The sequence below is a fragment of the Vombatus ursinus genome, unplaced genomic scaffold (genome assembly GCF_900497805.2).
Source record: "Vombatus ursinus unplaced genomic scaffold, bare-nosed wombat genome assembly UNPS02014793.1, whole genome shotgun sequence".
NCBI classification, from domain to species: domain Eukaryota; kingdom Metazoa; phylum Chordata; class Mammalia; order Diprotodontia; family Vombatidae; genus Vombatus; species Vombatus ursinus.
In genome coordinates, this window is record NW_020954571.1 from 1,906,391 (window position 1) to 1,924,646 (window position 18,256).

General features: G+C 44.2%; 1 protein-coding gene across 1 annotated transcript in view; it reads right to left on the reverse strand.

Annotated features, from left to right (window-relative positions):
• Positions 1-1,842: 1,842 nt before the first annotated feature.
• NOTCH1 (notch receptor 1) overlaps positions 1,843-18,256 on the reverse strand; it is a 72,395-nt gene continuing 55,981 nt past the window's right edge. Inside the window, exons 19-34 of the mRNA XM_027869308.1 lie at positions 17,072-17,273; positions 16,075-16,228; positions 15,414-15,598; positions 14,001-14,133; positions 13,081-13,338; positions 12,836-12,948; positions 12,035-12,603; positions 11,187-11,615; positions 10,240-10,388; positions 9,103-9,319; positions 8,694-8,781; positions 8,349-8,514; positions 7,348-7,643; positions 5,095-5,242; positions 4,870-4,967; positions 1,843-3,443 (exon numbers count right to left, since the gene is read on the reverse strand). Of these exons, the coding sequence (XP_027725109.1) occupies positions 2,001-3,443; positions 4,870-4,967; positions 5,095-5,242; positions 7,348-7,643; positions 8,349-8,514; positions 8,694-8,781; positions 9,103-9,319; positions 10,240-10,388; positions 11,187-11,615; positions 12,035-12,603; positions 12,836-12,948; positions 13,081-13,338; positions 14,001-14,133; positions 15,414-15,598; positions 16,075-16,228; positions 17,072-17,273 (4,648 nt within the window). The 3' untranslated portion in view covers positions 1,843-2,000. The remainder of the gene's footprint in view (positions 3,444-4,869; positions 4,968-5,094; positions 5,243-7,347; positions 7,644-8,348; positions 8,515-8,693; positions 8,782-9,102; positions 9,320-10,239; positions 10,389-11,186; positions 11,616-12,034; positions 12,604-12,835; positions 12,949-13,080; positions 13,339-14,000; positions 14,134-15,413; positions 15,599-16,074; positions 16,229-17,071; positions 17,274-18,256) is intronic.

Below are 18,256 nucleotides of genomic sequence, written 5' to 3' on the forward strand. Positions count from 1 at the left end.
TGTGTGTGTGTGTGTGTGTGTGTGTGTGTGTGTGTGTGTGTGTGTGTTGGGGGTGGGAGGGTGGAGAATAGCACCAATCACCATACCCAGATTTAGTAAAATCTAGATGACAGAATCATTTATTGCAAATCAGTTAACAAAAACAAAACAAAAAGTACATAATTTTTTATAATCTACAATTTTGCATGTAGACAACTTTATTAAAAGGTTTCTTCTCTTCTGTAAACTACAGTCTAGTTTATAAAACATGAAAAGAATCAACATCATATGATGTCTAGTCATGCACATTAGGGATGCCACAACATCACTGTTTAGGAAGGTGCAGGCTTGAAATACTGGCCATCTAATTTGGCCTGATAACCCAGAAAAGTACTGCATTGTGGATAACAAACATATATCCCTGCACATCCAGGCGATTCTTCAGTTGCAGGTGGAGCAATATTCTGACATCTCTAATTGGCATGAAACATTTAAGACTTGTTCATTTAGATTTTTGAAACAAAATCCACCTTTTAAAAATTTATTTACAAACATTTAACTTGCCATAGGCTTATACATAAGATTACAAAATTGCTTTTTGCCCTCATGCTTCAAGCATGTGTCACCTCGTAACCGAGATACACCACTCAGAACAGAGAGGGTCCAATTGACAACATTACATTTAAAACAACTTCATTACCCAAATCCTCAGCTGCATTTCCCACTCACTCTTCTAGTCCTTAGGACTAGAGGCTTCCATGCACACCCCAAACCAGATACAACTTCAACTTACCACAAACATCCCACAACCCAGAGCTGAAAGGGATGTCTGGGAAGAACTGAAGCACACAGCCTAGATTGGTATGATGAATTTGTTTAAAAAAAAAACCAAAAAACAAAACAACCAAAACAAAAAACCCCACCAAAACACCTTTATGCAGGTAGCTAAAGTGTCCTGGAAAACTTCCTATAAAAAATAGGAGCAGAAAATTAAGGTGTGGTATACTAAACCCCAATCCCAGAACTTGCTCATTCAATTATTTGCTGAACCTGAAAAAGAGACATTAAAGGTGAGGTGTTTCTTTTCCTTTGCTGATGTCATGAATAGTACTATTTTATTTATTCCTTTTCTTTTTTTCCTGAACAAATGTGAATTCTATTAGCTTAATAATGAGCACGGGGCCTGCAGACCTGATTGCTCATATCAGTATTTACTTGAAACTACATAATACTGAAATTGTAAACAAAGATTCATGATTGGTACTATAAAATGTATCCTCAAGCAAACATTTTAAGTACATTTCAAAAAATCATTCTATTTTAAGATACCTCAAATTCATATTGAAGTCAGACATGCAAATTAATAAAGGACTTCTGCTAAAGGCCTCAAAGCCTCTTTCCTTTTTTTCTATTTTCTTTTAGGTTTTCTTGCAAATTTATCCTTTACAACTTCTACTTGCAGAAACAGATGTTGTCAGTCCACTGATATTGAAAACACTGGAAGATGAATAAGGCAATGGGTGGTACTGGCAGGTGTGGGATGGGGCCAGGGAAAAACTGCAGTCTTTCAGGAACTTTTCTGCATAGCTGGTTTAAAAATAACTTTCCCCTCTCCTCCCTCTTTATCATTTATCTCTGGATTTAGAAAGATTATCAATAAATAAATGTAACTTCTAAATCATGAATCTTTGCTTATCTTCACAAACACACAAAAAAATCATCTTATTAAAGAAAATCATTTTTCTAAACTAATTTTGTCTCAAAGCAAACTTTTTGTTTTGAGCCCTACATAGAACATATAAATAAAAAAGGCAGTGTTTTCATGTAAAATAAAAGTACATAAATAAATACTAAAAAAAATTAAAATTTTGTCTTATTCTGTATAAAAACATATAAAAAAAGAAAAGAAAAATTAATCCTTCAGTCAAGTCACAGCATATAGCATTCTCAAATGTCTTCTTTCCTCTCGTGTTTCTTAGGAAAGAAAAAAATATCAAGTTTTGTGGTTAGACACCATGTGTTCACTTAAAAGCATCTGGAATGTGTGCTATCTGTGACTGCATATTTGTAGGTGGGCTTGATATGCCTTCTGACCAGTCGGAGATGTTGGAATGTGGAGAGGAGCTAGACCACTGGTCTGGTGACTCTGGAGATGGGGTCAAGAAAGGATGATCAGGAACTTGAAGCTGGTGACTGGGTGTGTTGTCCATGGGGGAAGAATAACTGTGCTGAGATGGTGGTGTCAAGAACTGAGTAGTGGCCATGGGCTGAGAAAGGGAAGAAGGCAGGGTTGTTGGCAGGATCTGCGGCTCCTGTGGCAGAATGGTGTGAACAGCCATGCTACTGCTCCCCAGCTGTTGCACATCTTGTTGGTTCAACTCGCTGCCAAGGAAACTCTGGCCAATGTGGCCAGTTGTGGAGCTTGTATTGTGCTGCTGCTGTTGCTGCTGCTGCAAGTTTTGCTGCTGTGGTTGCAAGTTTTGCTGTGGCTGCATCTGCTGCAACTGTTGGGCCGGCATCACATGGGGCTGGGTGGCTAGCCGTGTATTAGGCATACCCTGGTAGCTCATCATCTGCGACAGGGTAGTAGAGGAAAGGCCATTGTGGAGTGGCCCCAAGATGTTGTGCTGGAGGCTCTGGGCAGGTGGATTCAGAGGCCCAGCAGGGATGTTCCCTCTCAGTGGATTATACTGGTTTTGGACCATCCCATTCTGGAGTCGTGAAAGCCACTCACATTGCCCATTCAGGCTGGCTGCTCCTCCGACTGCAAAATTCATAGACCCGCTATTCATTACTGAGCTGGGACTAGAAGCAACAGGAAGGTGAGACAGGCGGGGTGGCACCGCATCAAAGCCCAAGCGGTTGGCACTGCCCAGTGCGGCCATCTCCTGCTTCCCAGCTATGTTCAGGTGGTTGATGCTTAGGTGGGCATCAGGCATACCAGGTAAGTGGTTCAGGGGCATGGATGGGGACTGCTGGAAGGGGGAAGTCATTAGCGGTGGAGATGCCACATCTGACAGGTAGCCATGGGGTGACTCAAGAGAATCAACAGGGGACAGCACGCTGGAATTGTCCAAAAGGCAGCCCTTTCCATCTTGAGACTTTTTCCTACGGGCCTTGATGTCTTTGGCATCCTTGCCATTACAACTGAGTCCCTTGGTGCTGGGTTTCCGCGCCTTCTTGCCCTGGACAGCTGGCTTCAGGTTGCCAATGTAACTGTTAGGGGAGCAGAGTGGAGGAGACAAGGTGGGTGCCCCCAGTGGCCCACTGTGCAGGGGCGGGCTGCGCACCAAATTGTATTCATCTAGAAGCCGCACAATGTCATGGTGCATCCGCTCCTGAGCAATATCCCGAGGCAGCCGATCCATGTGGTCAGTTATGTCCCGGTTTGCAAAGTGGTCCAGCAGAACTTTGGCAGTTTCATAACTCCCTTCTCTGGCTGCGAGAAACAGAGGCGTTTCTTCCTGAAGGAAAAGGCATAGAACAAACAACTGTTTAGGGGAAAGTCAGCAGAGGTTTCTGCAGTACCCTCACTTAATTTAAACCCCATCATCCGGAATGATTTGCAATTATGAGCCCTGGGGACCTTAAAGTTCACAGAGTCCAATCCCCTTATTTTACAAATGAATATACTCAGTTCTAGACAGTGGAAGTGATAAGTAGATGTCAAAGGCAAATTTGAACCCAGGTCTGCTTCCAAATCCAGTTTTCTTTCTACTATACCACACTGTCTACATTTCATACTACATTTGGTAGCTTTTAAGTCTAACATGACAGTCTACTTTCCATTTTACCCAAAGTGAATATTCTAGCCCAGGAGGGCTTTCTCCATCATCCAGTGGGACATGTGAACTCATGGAAGACAAATTAATTTCAATATTAGCCGTATCATAATGAGGTAGGAATTTAAAATGATTTAAAGCAAACATTAATGCATCCCAAAACCAAACTTAATAATTACTTGGCATCTTGGATGATGATTCATATTATTACATCTAGAGCCACTCTCCAGAAAGGACAACAGACCAAGCAGGGTAAAGCTGGGCAGATGGGCTTCCATTTCCTCATGTGCATAAGAGAGCTAACAGTACTGCTTCTCCCTATAGTCACCAGACTACTGGATTAAGATCAAATGAGAAAGAAGACATTCTACCCTCTCAAAGAGGTAGGGAATCACATGCTTACTAAAAACTTAAAACTTGGCCAGAATTCATAGGTTCACAGGATTTAGAACTAGAAGGATCTTGGAGGCCAACAGTACAATCTCTTTATTTTACTGATGAGGAAACGGGCTGAGATGACTTTCACATGGGACTCACCCAAGTCCTTTGACCCTAAATCCAGTGCCCTTTCCCCCTCTCTTGCCTCCCCTGCACCTCCTCATGAAACTGAATCAAATTAGACTTTTGTTAGTATTTTCACCATCATTTTCCTTATCTTTTCTGATAGGGTTCAGACTTTGGGATAAATCTCACATTTAGTTACTTAATTTATGTATATTCTTTATATAGTACATATGATATAAAGAATATATCCTTCATATAATTGTGTATGTGTGTGTGTATTCTTTAAAGTTTGCTTAAGCGCTTTTCCTAAATTATCCCAATTCATCTCCACAGTAATCCTGTAAAGTAAGTGCCACAGATATTATTATCCTCATTTTATAGATAAGGAAACTGAGGCTCAGAGATTAAGTGACTTTCCTATGGTCCCATGACCAGCTGATAATAGTCACTTTTCAAATCCAGGTTCTTTTGATTCCAAATCTAGTGTCTTTTCTATGCATTATATAGTCTTCTAGCTCTAGGATCTAGTAAACTTAACTTTTAAAATGATAATGCCTCCCCACCTCCTTCCTCTACGTATGGAGCCATGCTCTCTCTTGTTTACCTTGTTGTTCTGCATATCCTTATTTGCTCCATTTTTCAACAGTACAACAGCAGCATCAACATTATTTACTGCAGCAGCCCAGTGCAGGGCAGACTTGCCTAGCGGGACAAGAAGGTCAACATATATTTAATCAACTATTAAGAAACAGGAAACATCCTCCCCACCTCACCTCCCCATGTCTGTCTTCTTACTACCACTGGCTAGCTTCCATCCCCAAGGGCCTACCCAGATCATCAACTGCATTGACATCTGCGTGGGAGTTGATCAGGTCCTCTAGCATGCCTTCCACTGCCAAGCGGGCAGCCAGGATCAGTGGGGTGGTCCCATCATGCATTCGGGCATCCAGATCTGTAGCTCTATTTCGGATCAGGATCTAGTCACCAAGAGAAAATGAGAATTTAACAGTCAGGGAGGTGACAGGGAGGAACACAACTGCAGAGATGTGCAGCAAAAAGACCAGGTGCCTGGCCAAAGCAGAATGCCGTGTTAGACACACATGAGGCCTGAAATATATTCTGAACTTAAGTAAATGAGGAAGAATGGTGGATTCTAAAAAAGGAAGAGATAGGGCTTTCTGATATATGGGTAATATGTACATGACTTAAAAGGTATCCTCTGATCAGCCCTTCCCCCCCCCCCCATAAACAAAAATCCCCTTTCAGGGGCCAAGATTCTCATTCTACAACAAGTCATCATATTTAATAAGGAAATCTCTCTGGAGTAAAAACAGTGATTTAAATTCCCTTTTGATCCTCTCAGTGATCTTAAATGCCTCATACCAGAACCTGTAGAGCTGCTGCTACCTTTTTCTTCTTTCCAAGTTAAATTCCCTTTTGATCCTCTCAGTGATCCTAATTGCCCAATATCAGAATCTCTAGAGCTGCCACTACCGTTTTCTTCTTTCTTTCTAAGGTGGTTGGAGTAGATGATCACTAAAATCCCTTCCAGCTCTAATGCCTATGATCTTTTCCTGAGAAAATATACTGACACAGAAGAGGGGAAGAGGACAGGAAGGGGAAAATAGCCATGGAGGAGTGGCTGATAGCCCCGAGATTTCTTCAGTCACATAACATTTGGCCAAGCATGACCCTTAGTACAGGGTCTACAACCTATCGAGGTCTGAGCATCGCCAGGCACAAAGGCTATATTGTTTGTGTAGCCTTTATACTGCCTACAGTAGTATGAAGGAGATATGAAATGGGGGGGAAGGAAGGACAAGCTGAGAGGAAAAAAGGAAGAAAAACAATCATGGACAAAGAACGTAAATGATCCTGGCCTTCAGGCAGGTCCTGAGCAACACAAGCAGTGATATATAAATCAATCTTATTTTAGACGCATTAGGAAAGTTCATCATATATAATGGCATTTTGCAGTAAATCATCATTTCCTATTTTGTCATTTGCATAAATCCAACCATTCACTGACTGCATGGCCTTGATGGCTGCATGACTTCACTTCTCTCACTCAATTTCCTCATTTGTAAAATGAGGTTAGACTAAATGACCTCTAGAGGTCCTTCCAAATATAATGATTCTAAATCCATGTTGGGTTTGCTTCATGATCCTGGTAGGCCAGGCAGGGAAAGAAGGTTCCTGTTGCTTAAGGGAGAAATGGCTCACACCAACTCCTGTAGAGTTCCTCTGCAAGACTGGCACTCAAAATCAGAAATCTACTATCATTGTGGAGGTTGCTCTACCTCACACTCATTCACTGCACAGGACAAGAAATAGCTCCAGTAAACTCACCTCAGGGCCGCAGGCAATACCTCCGGCCTAAGGATACAAGTTCCATAGGTAGGGGAGGGGCCGCCAAAAGAGAACAAGAGTAACTGGGTGTGGACATTGCTAGCATGGTGAGAAGAACCAAGAGACAAACTTGCAGTATCCTCAGGGCTCCCCTCTCCCTCTGATTTCCCAGCAAACTCTCTTCTGAGGATACTGTTTGGGAGGGATCAAAAGTATCCTCCTTGATATCATCTCATAAATTAAGGATATCCCCAAATACCTCTTGCTTCCCCTAGAAACCTGCTATGGCGCCATCATCCAAAGATTTATCTAACCCCATCTTTAAAGCCTACAACACCTTTGGGGAGAAGAAATTCCTTAAGTTTATATCCTAATGTGTGAAGGATGCCCCCACTCTCTGTCTAGTTCTAGCACTCAGGGTTTAGTGTTCATTCTCCATCCCTCTTGAATTATTCACACATGCCCATCTCACACCTCTTAGAAACTTTTATTCCCTTCAAAACTCTGCTCAAACTGTACTTTCTGCACAGTACCTATCCTATAGCAGGTGCTTAGAAAATGCTTGTTGATTGATACCTTTTCAGTGTCTATCCAGACTAATAATTTTCAGCTAAGCTCTTTTGGAGTTTATGAGAAACCATCACACAAATCCCATACCCCCAACCACCCTTGATCCCAAAAGTTCAGAAAAGAGAAAACAATGAATGCTTCAGAACACCTGGCAGACACCTACCTGGAAGACCCCTTGAGCATCAGCAGACACAGCTGCATGGAGGGGAGTCCGGCCCATGTTGTCTTGAATGTTGGCATCTGCGCTGGCCTCCAGCAGACGTTTGGCTGCGTCTGAACGGGAGTAGCGAGCAGCCAGATGTAGGGCTGTCTCCCCAGTTCGGTCTGTTTGGTTGTGCAGGCTAGCTCCCTGGTAGATGAAGTCTGAGATGACAGCTGGAGCATCCTCCTCTTCTTCACTGTTGCCTGTCTCTAGGCCCCCTCCACTACATGAAGCGATCATCAAGGGGGTGAAACCATCTATGGAAGAAGAAGGTGAGTGTCCATTTAGTCTAATATTGCTGTAGCTTTTACTTTCCAAAAAGACAAAGTAGAGCTGTCTTCCTCCATCCAAATTTTATCTGAGGGTGGAGCTTAACAAAAAGAATCCTTGGATTGTCAGTTCAGTCACTGACTCCACTGTCTCATTTCACATAATATCTGCACTTCGGTTTCTTCACCCACTAAAAGCAACATGTGCCCATATGAAATGAGGTTTTAAAAACTCTATAATCAAGAGAATGCTCTGCCTTGTTGAGAGAGGCAGCTTACAGAAAACAGTTTCTGGACACAAGAATATTCAAATATCCCATGTGCTACTACTCAAAACCTGAAATTGGTGAATTGTCCTAAAGAGAAAGCTGGAGATGGGGGTGGACCACACACACTTTTGTGTTGGGAGTCTTGAGAAGTTTCCCACAACCTTTTCTGAACTTGAAATCTAACGGAATTGAAAAGGGTTTTCCCTCCCCATTCAACAGAGCAGGCTTTCAGAATGTTGATCACACCATGTTGCTATTGACCTTCTGCGTGTGGCGGAGGAATGGGGGTGGGAATTAGAACATGCCAGAGAAGACGTTAATGGATTTTGGGAAAGGACAGTGCCAGGGGCTGTTTATATAAATAGATCTACGAGCTACGCTGAAGTAGAGAAAGCATGAGGAGCATTAGGGAGGGTCTCCTTACCAGGACCTCTGACATTGACATCCATGCAGTCAGCATCAATCTCGCCCTGTGGTGGGGTGGGAGCCATTGACGGGATCCGGAGATCAGCAGCATCAAGATGCTGCTGAGTCCACTGCCGGTGATCTGTCTGATCATCCATGTCTGGCAGCATGACCTGTTCTTCAAACTGGGGAAGGAAGGGAAGAGAGGGTGTGGGGTGGGGTGGAGAAATCAGGCTTCAGGTACTTCAGGAAGGAAGGCTTCAACTAAGCTATATCCAAATGCTAGAAAATCCCAGGCATCAGCGGCCAAACTTATAAAGGCCTCTCATTGACCTATCCCCAGCTGGCAGGCAGCAGAGCTCACCCTGAATTTCTTGGTCTCCAGGTCTTCATCTCCCCATTCATTCTGGTTGTCATCCATTAAGGCACCATCTGAGGCATTCTTCAGGGGTCTTTGGAAAGGGTAGAGGGAAGCATAAGAGTGAACTATGCTCATTGAGAGAGTCTGGGAACATTTCACAAGACTCCTCCCCAGCTCTTTCCCCTCTGGACCCCATCTACAATTGCTCAATACAATGAATGGCCACTGCTCTCACAGAGCATAATCTACCATGCAAGAAACGGAAAGGGGAAGTTTCCCTGGGGAAAGATCTTCCCACTGCGCAGAACATCATAGTTAAGGAGGACAGTGCCTGTTCCCAACACAACCCCCTCAGACCTCCGTCCACTTTTCCTGGAATCAGATGGGTTAAAATCCCCGTTGGGTGACTTACTTCAATCCCACTGAATCCTCGCCTAAAGGCTCCCGCCTTTTCTTCTTGCTGGACTCGGTCACTTTGAAGCCCTCAGGGAACCACAGCTGGCCATGCTCCCTGCGCCGTTTTCTTGACACCAGCACACCGAAGCCAATGAAGGCCAGCAGCGCCAAAGCAGCCACCACCACATACATAGGATACAACTTGGAGTTCTCCGGGGATTCCACTGTCTTACCTACGAGGGGACAGGGCCAGAGGACACACCGGAACATTGAGCTACATATCAAGTCAACGACTGGAGTAGTCAGATGGAGTGAAATTAGTTCATAAAAGGTAACTCACTAGCTCTATATCATTCTCCCCCAAAATAAGGTCATTTTATACATGATTAATCAGAATTGCAAAATATCACTAAATTCTCTCCTGCACTAGCCTACTGTATCTGGAGACAGCTTTTACTTTTTTCTCCTTTAAGGAAAAGGATTAGCAAACTTCAAATCAGTGCACTTGCATTGAGCTGTTAAGACAAAGGATTTAGGGGGGATTTTCAAGATACAAACTTCAACTCCTCACATGACACCGATCAATTCTTGGTTTTTTTTTTTTTTTAAAGCTGTAATGATTTTGAAATAATACCCAACAAAGGGAAAAAAGGCCTGGGGAGGGGGAGTGAAATGTGGAGAGTGGACGAGGACAGAAAGATAGATATCCCAGTTACTTACTATGACTTACTAATAAATTTACTTCTCCAAAGATATACTATTCTTAACAGTTGGCACCATTGGTACCATGAGGTATCTCCCTTGCATTCTGTTCAGAGGTCTAGAAAATCTTTTCCAAACCTCAGAACAGCATATGTGGGATACCCCTCAGACTAGCTGACAAAGATGATTTAGTCCCAGTCTTTGGAGAAATTAAGACAGATTTAACCTCTACTGTCTTCCTTTCTTCCAGCAACACCCCCCCCCCAAAAAAAAAGATAAAAGGAATTCAAGGTTTTTAAGGAGGAAAACAAGCCAGATTTAGATCTGGGAACTGGCTAATGAATGAAGTGGGCAGGAAATCTAAAGAGGAGGATGGTGTTAGAGTAGGGGAATTCTAGTCTCCATCCAGGTGAACAAGGCTGCATACCCTAGGATTTATGGGTTTACTTACTCTGTACAGCTTCAATTTTGTAGGGGATATTAAGGTTCCCCATCGAAGCCAAGGCCCCCAGGAAGGCTGCCACATCTGTTGCACTCTGAAAACACTGGGAAGAGGACTGGATACATTGGCGGTTGTCAATTTCCAGGTACACAATTGATCTGTATGGATGGGGAATGGGGAGAAGCAGGCATGATGATTGGATACAAGTGAGAGAGTTGGCAGAATTCTCTCATTTCTTCTCCCCCAACCCCTTGCTTGGCAGTCCACATTCCAAAAGCAACAGATTTCTTTTAACCCTTCTGAAAAGACAGGGTAGAAAATGTCTTCAACCTAGAAAACTTTGCCACTGAGAAGCTTGGCAGTTCCTGAACAAAGCAACATTTGATGCTACATTAACTCTGTCCCTCAGTAGAACTGAGACTGAAAAGGGTGATGGACATAGACTCAAGAAGGCAAGACCTAGGAACTTCCCCTCCACTCCCCCCCACCCCTGAAAAAGAACTATCTACCACTCCTCAGAGCTGTATAGTGTTGCTCTACTTATCAAAGTAGTTTCATACACCCGATCTCATTTGATATTCATTAATAGTCCCATTAGGGTAAGATGGAGAAACTGATGCACAGTCAGTATGCTTCCAAAAGTATGAAGTTTATATGGAAGCATTATTAAGATAATGTGATTGAATGATGATTAAGCTTGATCTTCCCAAAAAGAGATGAGAATGTACCTCCCTCCCTTCTTTGCAAAGTGGGGAGGGGGAAACAGTGCATGTACTGTCAGACTTGACTGACATGTTGATTGGTCTCACTGAAATGCTTTTTTCCTTCCTTCTTTTATTCTTTGTAACATGGGGTAAGGGAGGGGGAGGAAGGATATGTTGAGAAATGGAAATGCTATAAAAACAAAGATAAAAGATGATGAACTTAGGGCCCCAGAAAACCCACTGGACTCTCACCCTCGGATGTCCATCTGGTCCAGCTCCCTCCGCTGTCTCCCTCCAACTTGGGAGTAAAGAGACGTCTTCATTTTATTGAAGACAGCACCCGGCATGTCTGCCCAGCTCTCTGCAGATCTTTTGATGTGGTGCTTTTTCAGCTCCTCTGCATTGCCATAGTAGGGATAGATCATGTACTCCCCCTTGGAATTCTTCTTGAAGACCACATTGGTGTGCAACACTCTGCTGAGCTCCCGAAGGAAGTGGAAAGAGTTGTTCTTCAGGTTTTCTGGGAGCATGAGCACCACAACCACCAGGGTCCCATCTGCCAGCTTCTCGGGCATATTGTCAGCACAGTCCAAACCATCCCACTCGCACTCTGCGTTGTTGCAACCCTGGTCACAGTGGCCATCGCTGAAGTGGTCCTTACAGTACTGGTCATACAGGGGGCTAGAGGGAGAGGAAGACATGGTCATTTTCTAGCCACAGATTCCTCCTATATCTTGAAATGAACTACAGCTTGGCTACTTAGAGCTATTCACCAGGGTCCCCTTTGGAATGGTCTCCAAATTGATTCCCTGAACACACCAGAGATACATTTTCAACTGTGAGCTTTTGCTCATGCTGTTCTCCCAATAGAAAAATTGACCCCTTGCCCCAGTTCCTCCCCGTCCCTGTCCCCTAGAGGGGAATATGGGGGGAGGGAGGGCACAGCAGCAGGCAACTCAGGCTTTTTCTAATCACTAAATCCCATCACAACACAAAATAAATTTGGCTGTTTCTGTGGACCAGCATAGAAGGCCTTCTAAATCTCATGAGGCAAGAAAAAGTGGAAGGAAAGAGAAAGCACATGATGGAAGGAGACTTACTTGCACTGGACCTCCACTTTCTGGCAATCAAAGCCATCAAACAGGCAGCCGGCATTGTTGCACTGGCTATCACAGCTGCCATCATTGAAATACTTCCAGCACTGCAGGGACTGAGTGCAGTTCTTCCAGGGGTCATTGAAATTAAGGGAACAGTCTCCACCATCCCAGCCACAAGCATGGTTATTACACTTGCCATCGCAGATCTTATTACCAGTGTCCTTCCTGCACTCAGGGATCTCACATTTCTCTTCAAATTCAGGTGGGGTGATGTCTCTCCCCACCCCACCCAAGAAACTGTAGTCCAGGATGTGACACAGAAGCCCATTGAAGTTGGCAGGGCAGTGGCATTGGTAGAAGGGGCTCTCAGGGATGAACTCGCATGTTCCCTGGTTGTAGCAGGGGTTGGAGAGGCATGGGCTGCTCACTGGGTACTGGCACTCAGGGCCTGTGAAGGGCCCCATGCACAAGCACTTCGAGCTTTTCTGGCCAGAGACGCAGGTGCCCCCATTCCTGCAGTGCAGGCTACCACAGGTACGGGAATCATTCTCACACGTGGCACCTTCAAAGCCCTGGGGAGAGTTTAGAGAGTTTTTAGTATCTCCTTCTGCTTAGACTCATAATCCATGATCTAGTGTAACCCTAGAGGGTTCTGGGAGGAGGGTTCAGTTAGACATCCAGGACTGGTCACCTCCTATTTGTGTGAGAAATTGGAGACACCAACCTATTTTTAATTTCCCCTTTCCCTTTCACTCCATTCTGCCAACCCTTCCTGTATCCCCACAAAATCACATCACTACGTACAGAGGGGCAGTTGCAGATGAAGCCCCGTCCAGTGTTGGTTGCCACAGCACAGGTCCCACCATTCTTGCAGGGTTTGCCCTTACAGCCATCAACAACGGAATCACAGCGGCGCCCTGGGTTGGTGACAGAGGTATGTAAAAGTGAGGAAGGTCAGCCCCTCATTCATTCTGCCCATCTCCCTTCCACTTCTTCCCCCTACCCAGTCCCTACAACAGTTTCCCTTCCACTGTCCCCCTCCTGTCTACCTGTGTATCCCTGCCGACATTCACACTTAAAGTCATTGACACGCTGTACACAGTTCTGAGTGCCATGAGGATCACAGGGGTTAGAGAGACATTCGTTGACATCACCTTCACAGCGCTCTCCAACAAAGCCAGGAGGGCAGTTACAACTGTAGCCTCCAACTTGGTCAACACACTTGCCATTATTGAAACATTTTGGCCCACGGGTAAGGGGGTCAATGAAGGGGTTGCAGTCATCCACGTTGATCTCACAGTGCACTCCTGCACACAACCATAGAGGGAGGAGGAAAGTGAGTAGCCAGTCCTCAACAATATAAACACAGAGGTAGCAAATTCCGCAGACATCATCCAGTCCAATTTTCCATTTAATAAATGAGAAACATGAGGGTCAGAGACGGTAGAAATGACTTGTTCAGGGTCACTTAGATGCTTAGTGGTACAGCCAAGACTGAAACTTGGGTCTCTAGACTCCCCAAATCCAGGGCCCCTGCCACTACATAACATTGTATTTCAATACTGAAAGACAGGGTCAGGAGTAAGGGATGGATGTTACTTGAAGGGTTTGAGGATTACAAGAAGCCAGTTTAGGTCATTTGGATTTAATTTAAACATGACCACTGGGGACAATGAAAAGCTACGCGAAGACATACTGAATTCAGGAGACAGTACTGGTAAACATAGACGTGTGAAAATTGGCAAGAGTTTGAAAATGGCTGCTAGCTCTGTGGTGATCACCACTTCCATGAAGACTTCCTTTATCCTTTAACTCTCTACACGCTGGAAGCGTTTTCTACCCCCTCAATTTCTCACACAGAATACATGGCGCCTTTAGTCTCTGCCCTTCTGCACTCTTGCGTGTTCTTTATTTGTATTTCCACTGAACAAACCCAGGGTCTTTCACCTGCTGAAGATAGCTCCCTTACCTTGAGTTCCCCTGGGACAAGAGCACTTGTATGTATTGATCAGATCGATGCAAGTGCCACCATTCTGGCAAGGGTGGGACAAACACTCATTGATCTCCTCAGAGCAGTTCACCCCATGGTAGCCAGCAACACACTGAAAAGGAAGAGGAGAAAAGGGAGAAAAATCACAGCCTGGCCCTGAATGGACTCAATTGCCTCAGGAGGCTTAACCATTATGGGGCTGAGATAGATGTGGAATATAGCAGTCCTGGGCCTCCATTTCCTCAGCCTCTGCAACATTCAAGGGCAAAGTCAGAATGGACTTTAAGGCTTACAGGGGTCGGTCAGGGGTGGCTTTTCTTAAGAAGGTCTCTACGCCAGCCCTACTTCTGCCCAGAAGCCTTCCCTCACCATCACACTAACTTGTTCAGCACTCACAATCAGCAATGGAATTCAAAGCAAAATAACACTCTGCCCTGTATTTTTCTACAAGTACTTCGTGTGTACTAGTGTTTTCTCCTTCCTACAGTGTGCGCTCAAGGACAGATTCCACCACTATCCTGCCTCACCATCTTTCTCTGCCTTCTCCCAAAGTGACTTTACAAAATACCCATTTCCCAGGAAAATCACCAATTTGGCTTCTAGATCCTGAAAAAAAATCACATTATCCTCAAAGTAGCCTGCATTCCATTTTTATCTCAGGCTAACTTAGAAGGTCATGCCTCAACTCCTACTACTATCTATCCATTTTGGGGCCCAACTCAAAACCTTAGCCTTCTCTGGCTATCAATTATCTTGCCTTCTTCTCCAAATTAGTGCCAGAGCCACACAGCCCAGGTATAATTCTACTGTCTCTTGGACTGGTCTCTCTCTGTTCTGTATACAAGAGTTATTTCTACACTCACATCCTGATGCCTCATTTTGGCATGGAGGTCCAGGGGTCTCAAAGGCTGTTTCAGCAGAGAATAAGCTCTGGTAGGGTCTGATTGCTGAGCTGAAATGGTTCCAAATACACACCCAAACAAGAGGTATGCTATCCAAGGTCCAGCCCAAGTATAAAGATCTAGAAACTGGCTGCTAGGTGATAAATTTTTTAGCCAGGGTGACCTCACATAAATTTAAAACTCCCCTTAGTCCTGTATAGCAGTAATGATAGTAGAAAAAGGTGGCAAAAATATGAAGAACTGCATGGTGTGAATCTTCCTAGTGATACTTTGAGTTCCTCAAAGCCTGGTACCATACACATGACCAGCATAGGGCTGCAGACACATAAGTCCTCATTAGACTTACTGACATTTTCAACAACTAGCATAGTCCCACCAGTCAAGATGGCACTTGCTTTACAGGACAATCCAGTCTATAATGGCACTGCCAAGTATCCATGGGAGTGTGTTTGTTGTGGCTCTCTGGGGAGTGCCAGTTTCTTGTACTCACCTCACATGAATAGCCTCCCAGATAGTCTGTACAGGTGGCTCCATTCTGGCAGGGATTGGGAGAGCACTCATCTACCTGCTCCTCACAGTAGCTGCCTGTATAGCCCGGCTGGCAGCGGCAGTAGTGGGTATTACCAGTGTCCATGCAGAGCCCAGAGTTCTGGCACAGGTGGGCCACATCAGTATCTACCGGGAACAGGAAAGAAAGCTCAGTTTGTGGGGATGATCAAGGGACTGGCTAATAGGAGATGGATGTCCTTTATTCCTTTTCTTTAGCCACAGTGACTCATGAAATAACTAAAAAATATAGAATACTTTTAGTCCTATGAAGCTCCCTTTTGATTTCTATAATAAGAAGTAGTTTATGGATACGAAGCAGCATTTTTCTCTTTTAACAACTCTGCACAGGGATCAGACCATGCTCTCTGTCCCCTTAGCACTATGTACTAATTAGGAAGCAGTAATGACATGAGCTGTGCTATGAGTCCAGCAGCCTCGGTAGTGGCTGGTTTCTAGAGTCTCCATAGGCAAATGTCTGGATCGTTTGTCTCCCAAAAAACCAAGGGAGATGGCACCTGGGCAACCAGCACGAGCCTGCACTGAAACCCTTACGATCCTTCCATACCTTCCCTGTTCACCCACCCGTGGGAAAAGCAGCTTACCTCGCTGCTTGGCAGCCACCTCGCAAGACACGCTGGGCACGTCACAGTAGAGGCCAGTCCAGCCCCTGACGCACTCGCAGCGGTACAGATTGTTAGTCTGCCAGCACGTCCCACCGTTCTTACAGGGTGATGAGTCACACCAGCGCACCAGGTTCTAGGGAGAGGAAATGGCAAATCAAATCAAATCCTTCTGCTAGGCCCAAAAGAACACTGGGGATTTAGTCTGTTAATTTCTTGGACAACTTATAGACAGACCTTGTTTTATATACTGGGTTTTTTTTTTCCCTAAAGGCACACTAGTTATTATAATTGAACACCTAAATGGAGATTTGCACTGGCTTGTCTTGTAAGGTGAAAAATCCTTTTGTCAAATCAACCATCGTTCCTTAGATGATATCTCTGCTGTCTCAGAAATATACCATGCCCACTTTTCTACTTTCCTCTCTATTTCATGATTCTCTCCTTACCTGGAATACCCCTCCTTCATACTTCCTTCAGCCTAACCAAATCCTACCCACCCATCCTTGGAAATCTAATTCAGATCATCCTTCCTGATAAATGCTCCATTCTTCAAGTGTCCCCCTTTCCTCTCAAGGTAGAATTTAAGCTTCTTGAGGGCAGGGATTTGTGTTTGTTTTTTAAGAATCTTAGAGCTAGAGGGGGACCTCTCCAAGATCATCTAGTCCAACCTCTTCATTTGACAGTCGAGGAAACTGAAGCCCAGAGAGAAAGGACTCTGCCCCAAGGTCACACAGCTATTCCATGGCAAAAACTCAGGTCTGTGAACTGAAGTACAAAGCTCTTTCCACTCTATCTCACTGCTATCCACAATGCCTCTTTCTTACCTACTAATGAGATAAAGACTGAGTGATGAATACATCTTCAGTCTAAATCTAGGTTTTGCTTAAAGCAGAGTACAAACCCCCAAAGCATAAAGGAGCTCAGGACCTCCTCTATCTGACCAATATGATATATGAGCATGGTAGGCAACACTCACCTGGCAATTGAGGCCTGTGTACCCTTGAGGACAGGTACACTTGTAGGTACCATAGCTGTCCTGGCAGGTACCCCCGTGGAGGCAAGGGCGTGAGTCGCACTCGTTTATGTCATGTTGACAATAGCTGCCTGTGAAGCCTGGTGGGCAGAGGCAGGTGAAGGTGTTGATGCCATCCACACAGGTGCCCCCATTGAAGCAGGAGCTGAAAGGCAGAAGGAGTATAACTACCAGTTATAATCACAACAATGAATATCACACTTCATTCCAAACCAGCTCATCTCATGGCCATCTGCAAAAACATCTCAGTGTACAGTCAAACCTACTCTTTTTTTTTTTTTAAAGCTTTTTGGTGAGGCAATCAGGGTTAAGTAACTTGCCCAAGGTCACACAGCTAGTTAAGCGTCTGAGGCCAGATTTGAAGTCAGGTCCTCCTGACTCCAAGGCTGGAGCTCTATGCACTGTGCAACCCAGTTGCCCCGTAAACCTACTCTTCAAGCACTAGATACTGCCCCCCAAAAAAAGAGTCCTTGAAGCAAGTATATTTTCTTTCTCTTTTTAATTTGGGATGCTATGGCACATTTAATTCCTTATTATTATTATTTTTTGATTGTTAAGCATTCATTTTCTTTGTTCCTCCCACCTCCCCTATCTACTAAAAAACCAAAAAGATAGAAATACAGAACCCTTATATCACATAAACACAGTAAGTAGAAATTTTACTACCACGTTGGTCACATCCAAAAATGTATTTCTTATTCTGCATATTAGTCTATCATCTTTCTGACATGAGGTGGGCAGCTTGAACCTTTATCCATTCTCTGGAATCACTGTTGATCATTGGGTTAATCAGAGTTAAGTCTTTCAGAATTGTTCATCTTAACAAAATCAGTGTTAAAATACAAATTTTGTTCTTTTGGTACTGCTCATTTCACTGAGCCTCAGTTCATTCAAGTTTATCTAAGTGTCTAAGAAGCTGAATTTTTCTTCATTTATGATAATAACAGTTAGCATTTATATAGTACCATGTGCTAAGCACTTTACAAATATTATCTCATTTGATCCTCACAACAACCCTGTGAGGTAGCTATTATGACCCCATTTTACAGTTGAGGAAATTGAGGCAGACAGATGTTAAATGACTTGCCCAGGGGCCATATTTGAATTCAGGTCTTCCTGACTCCAGTC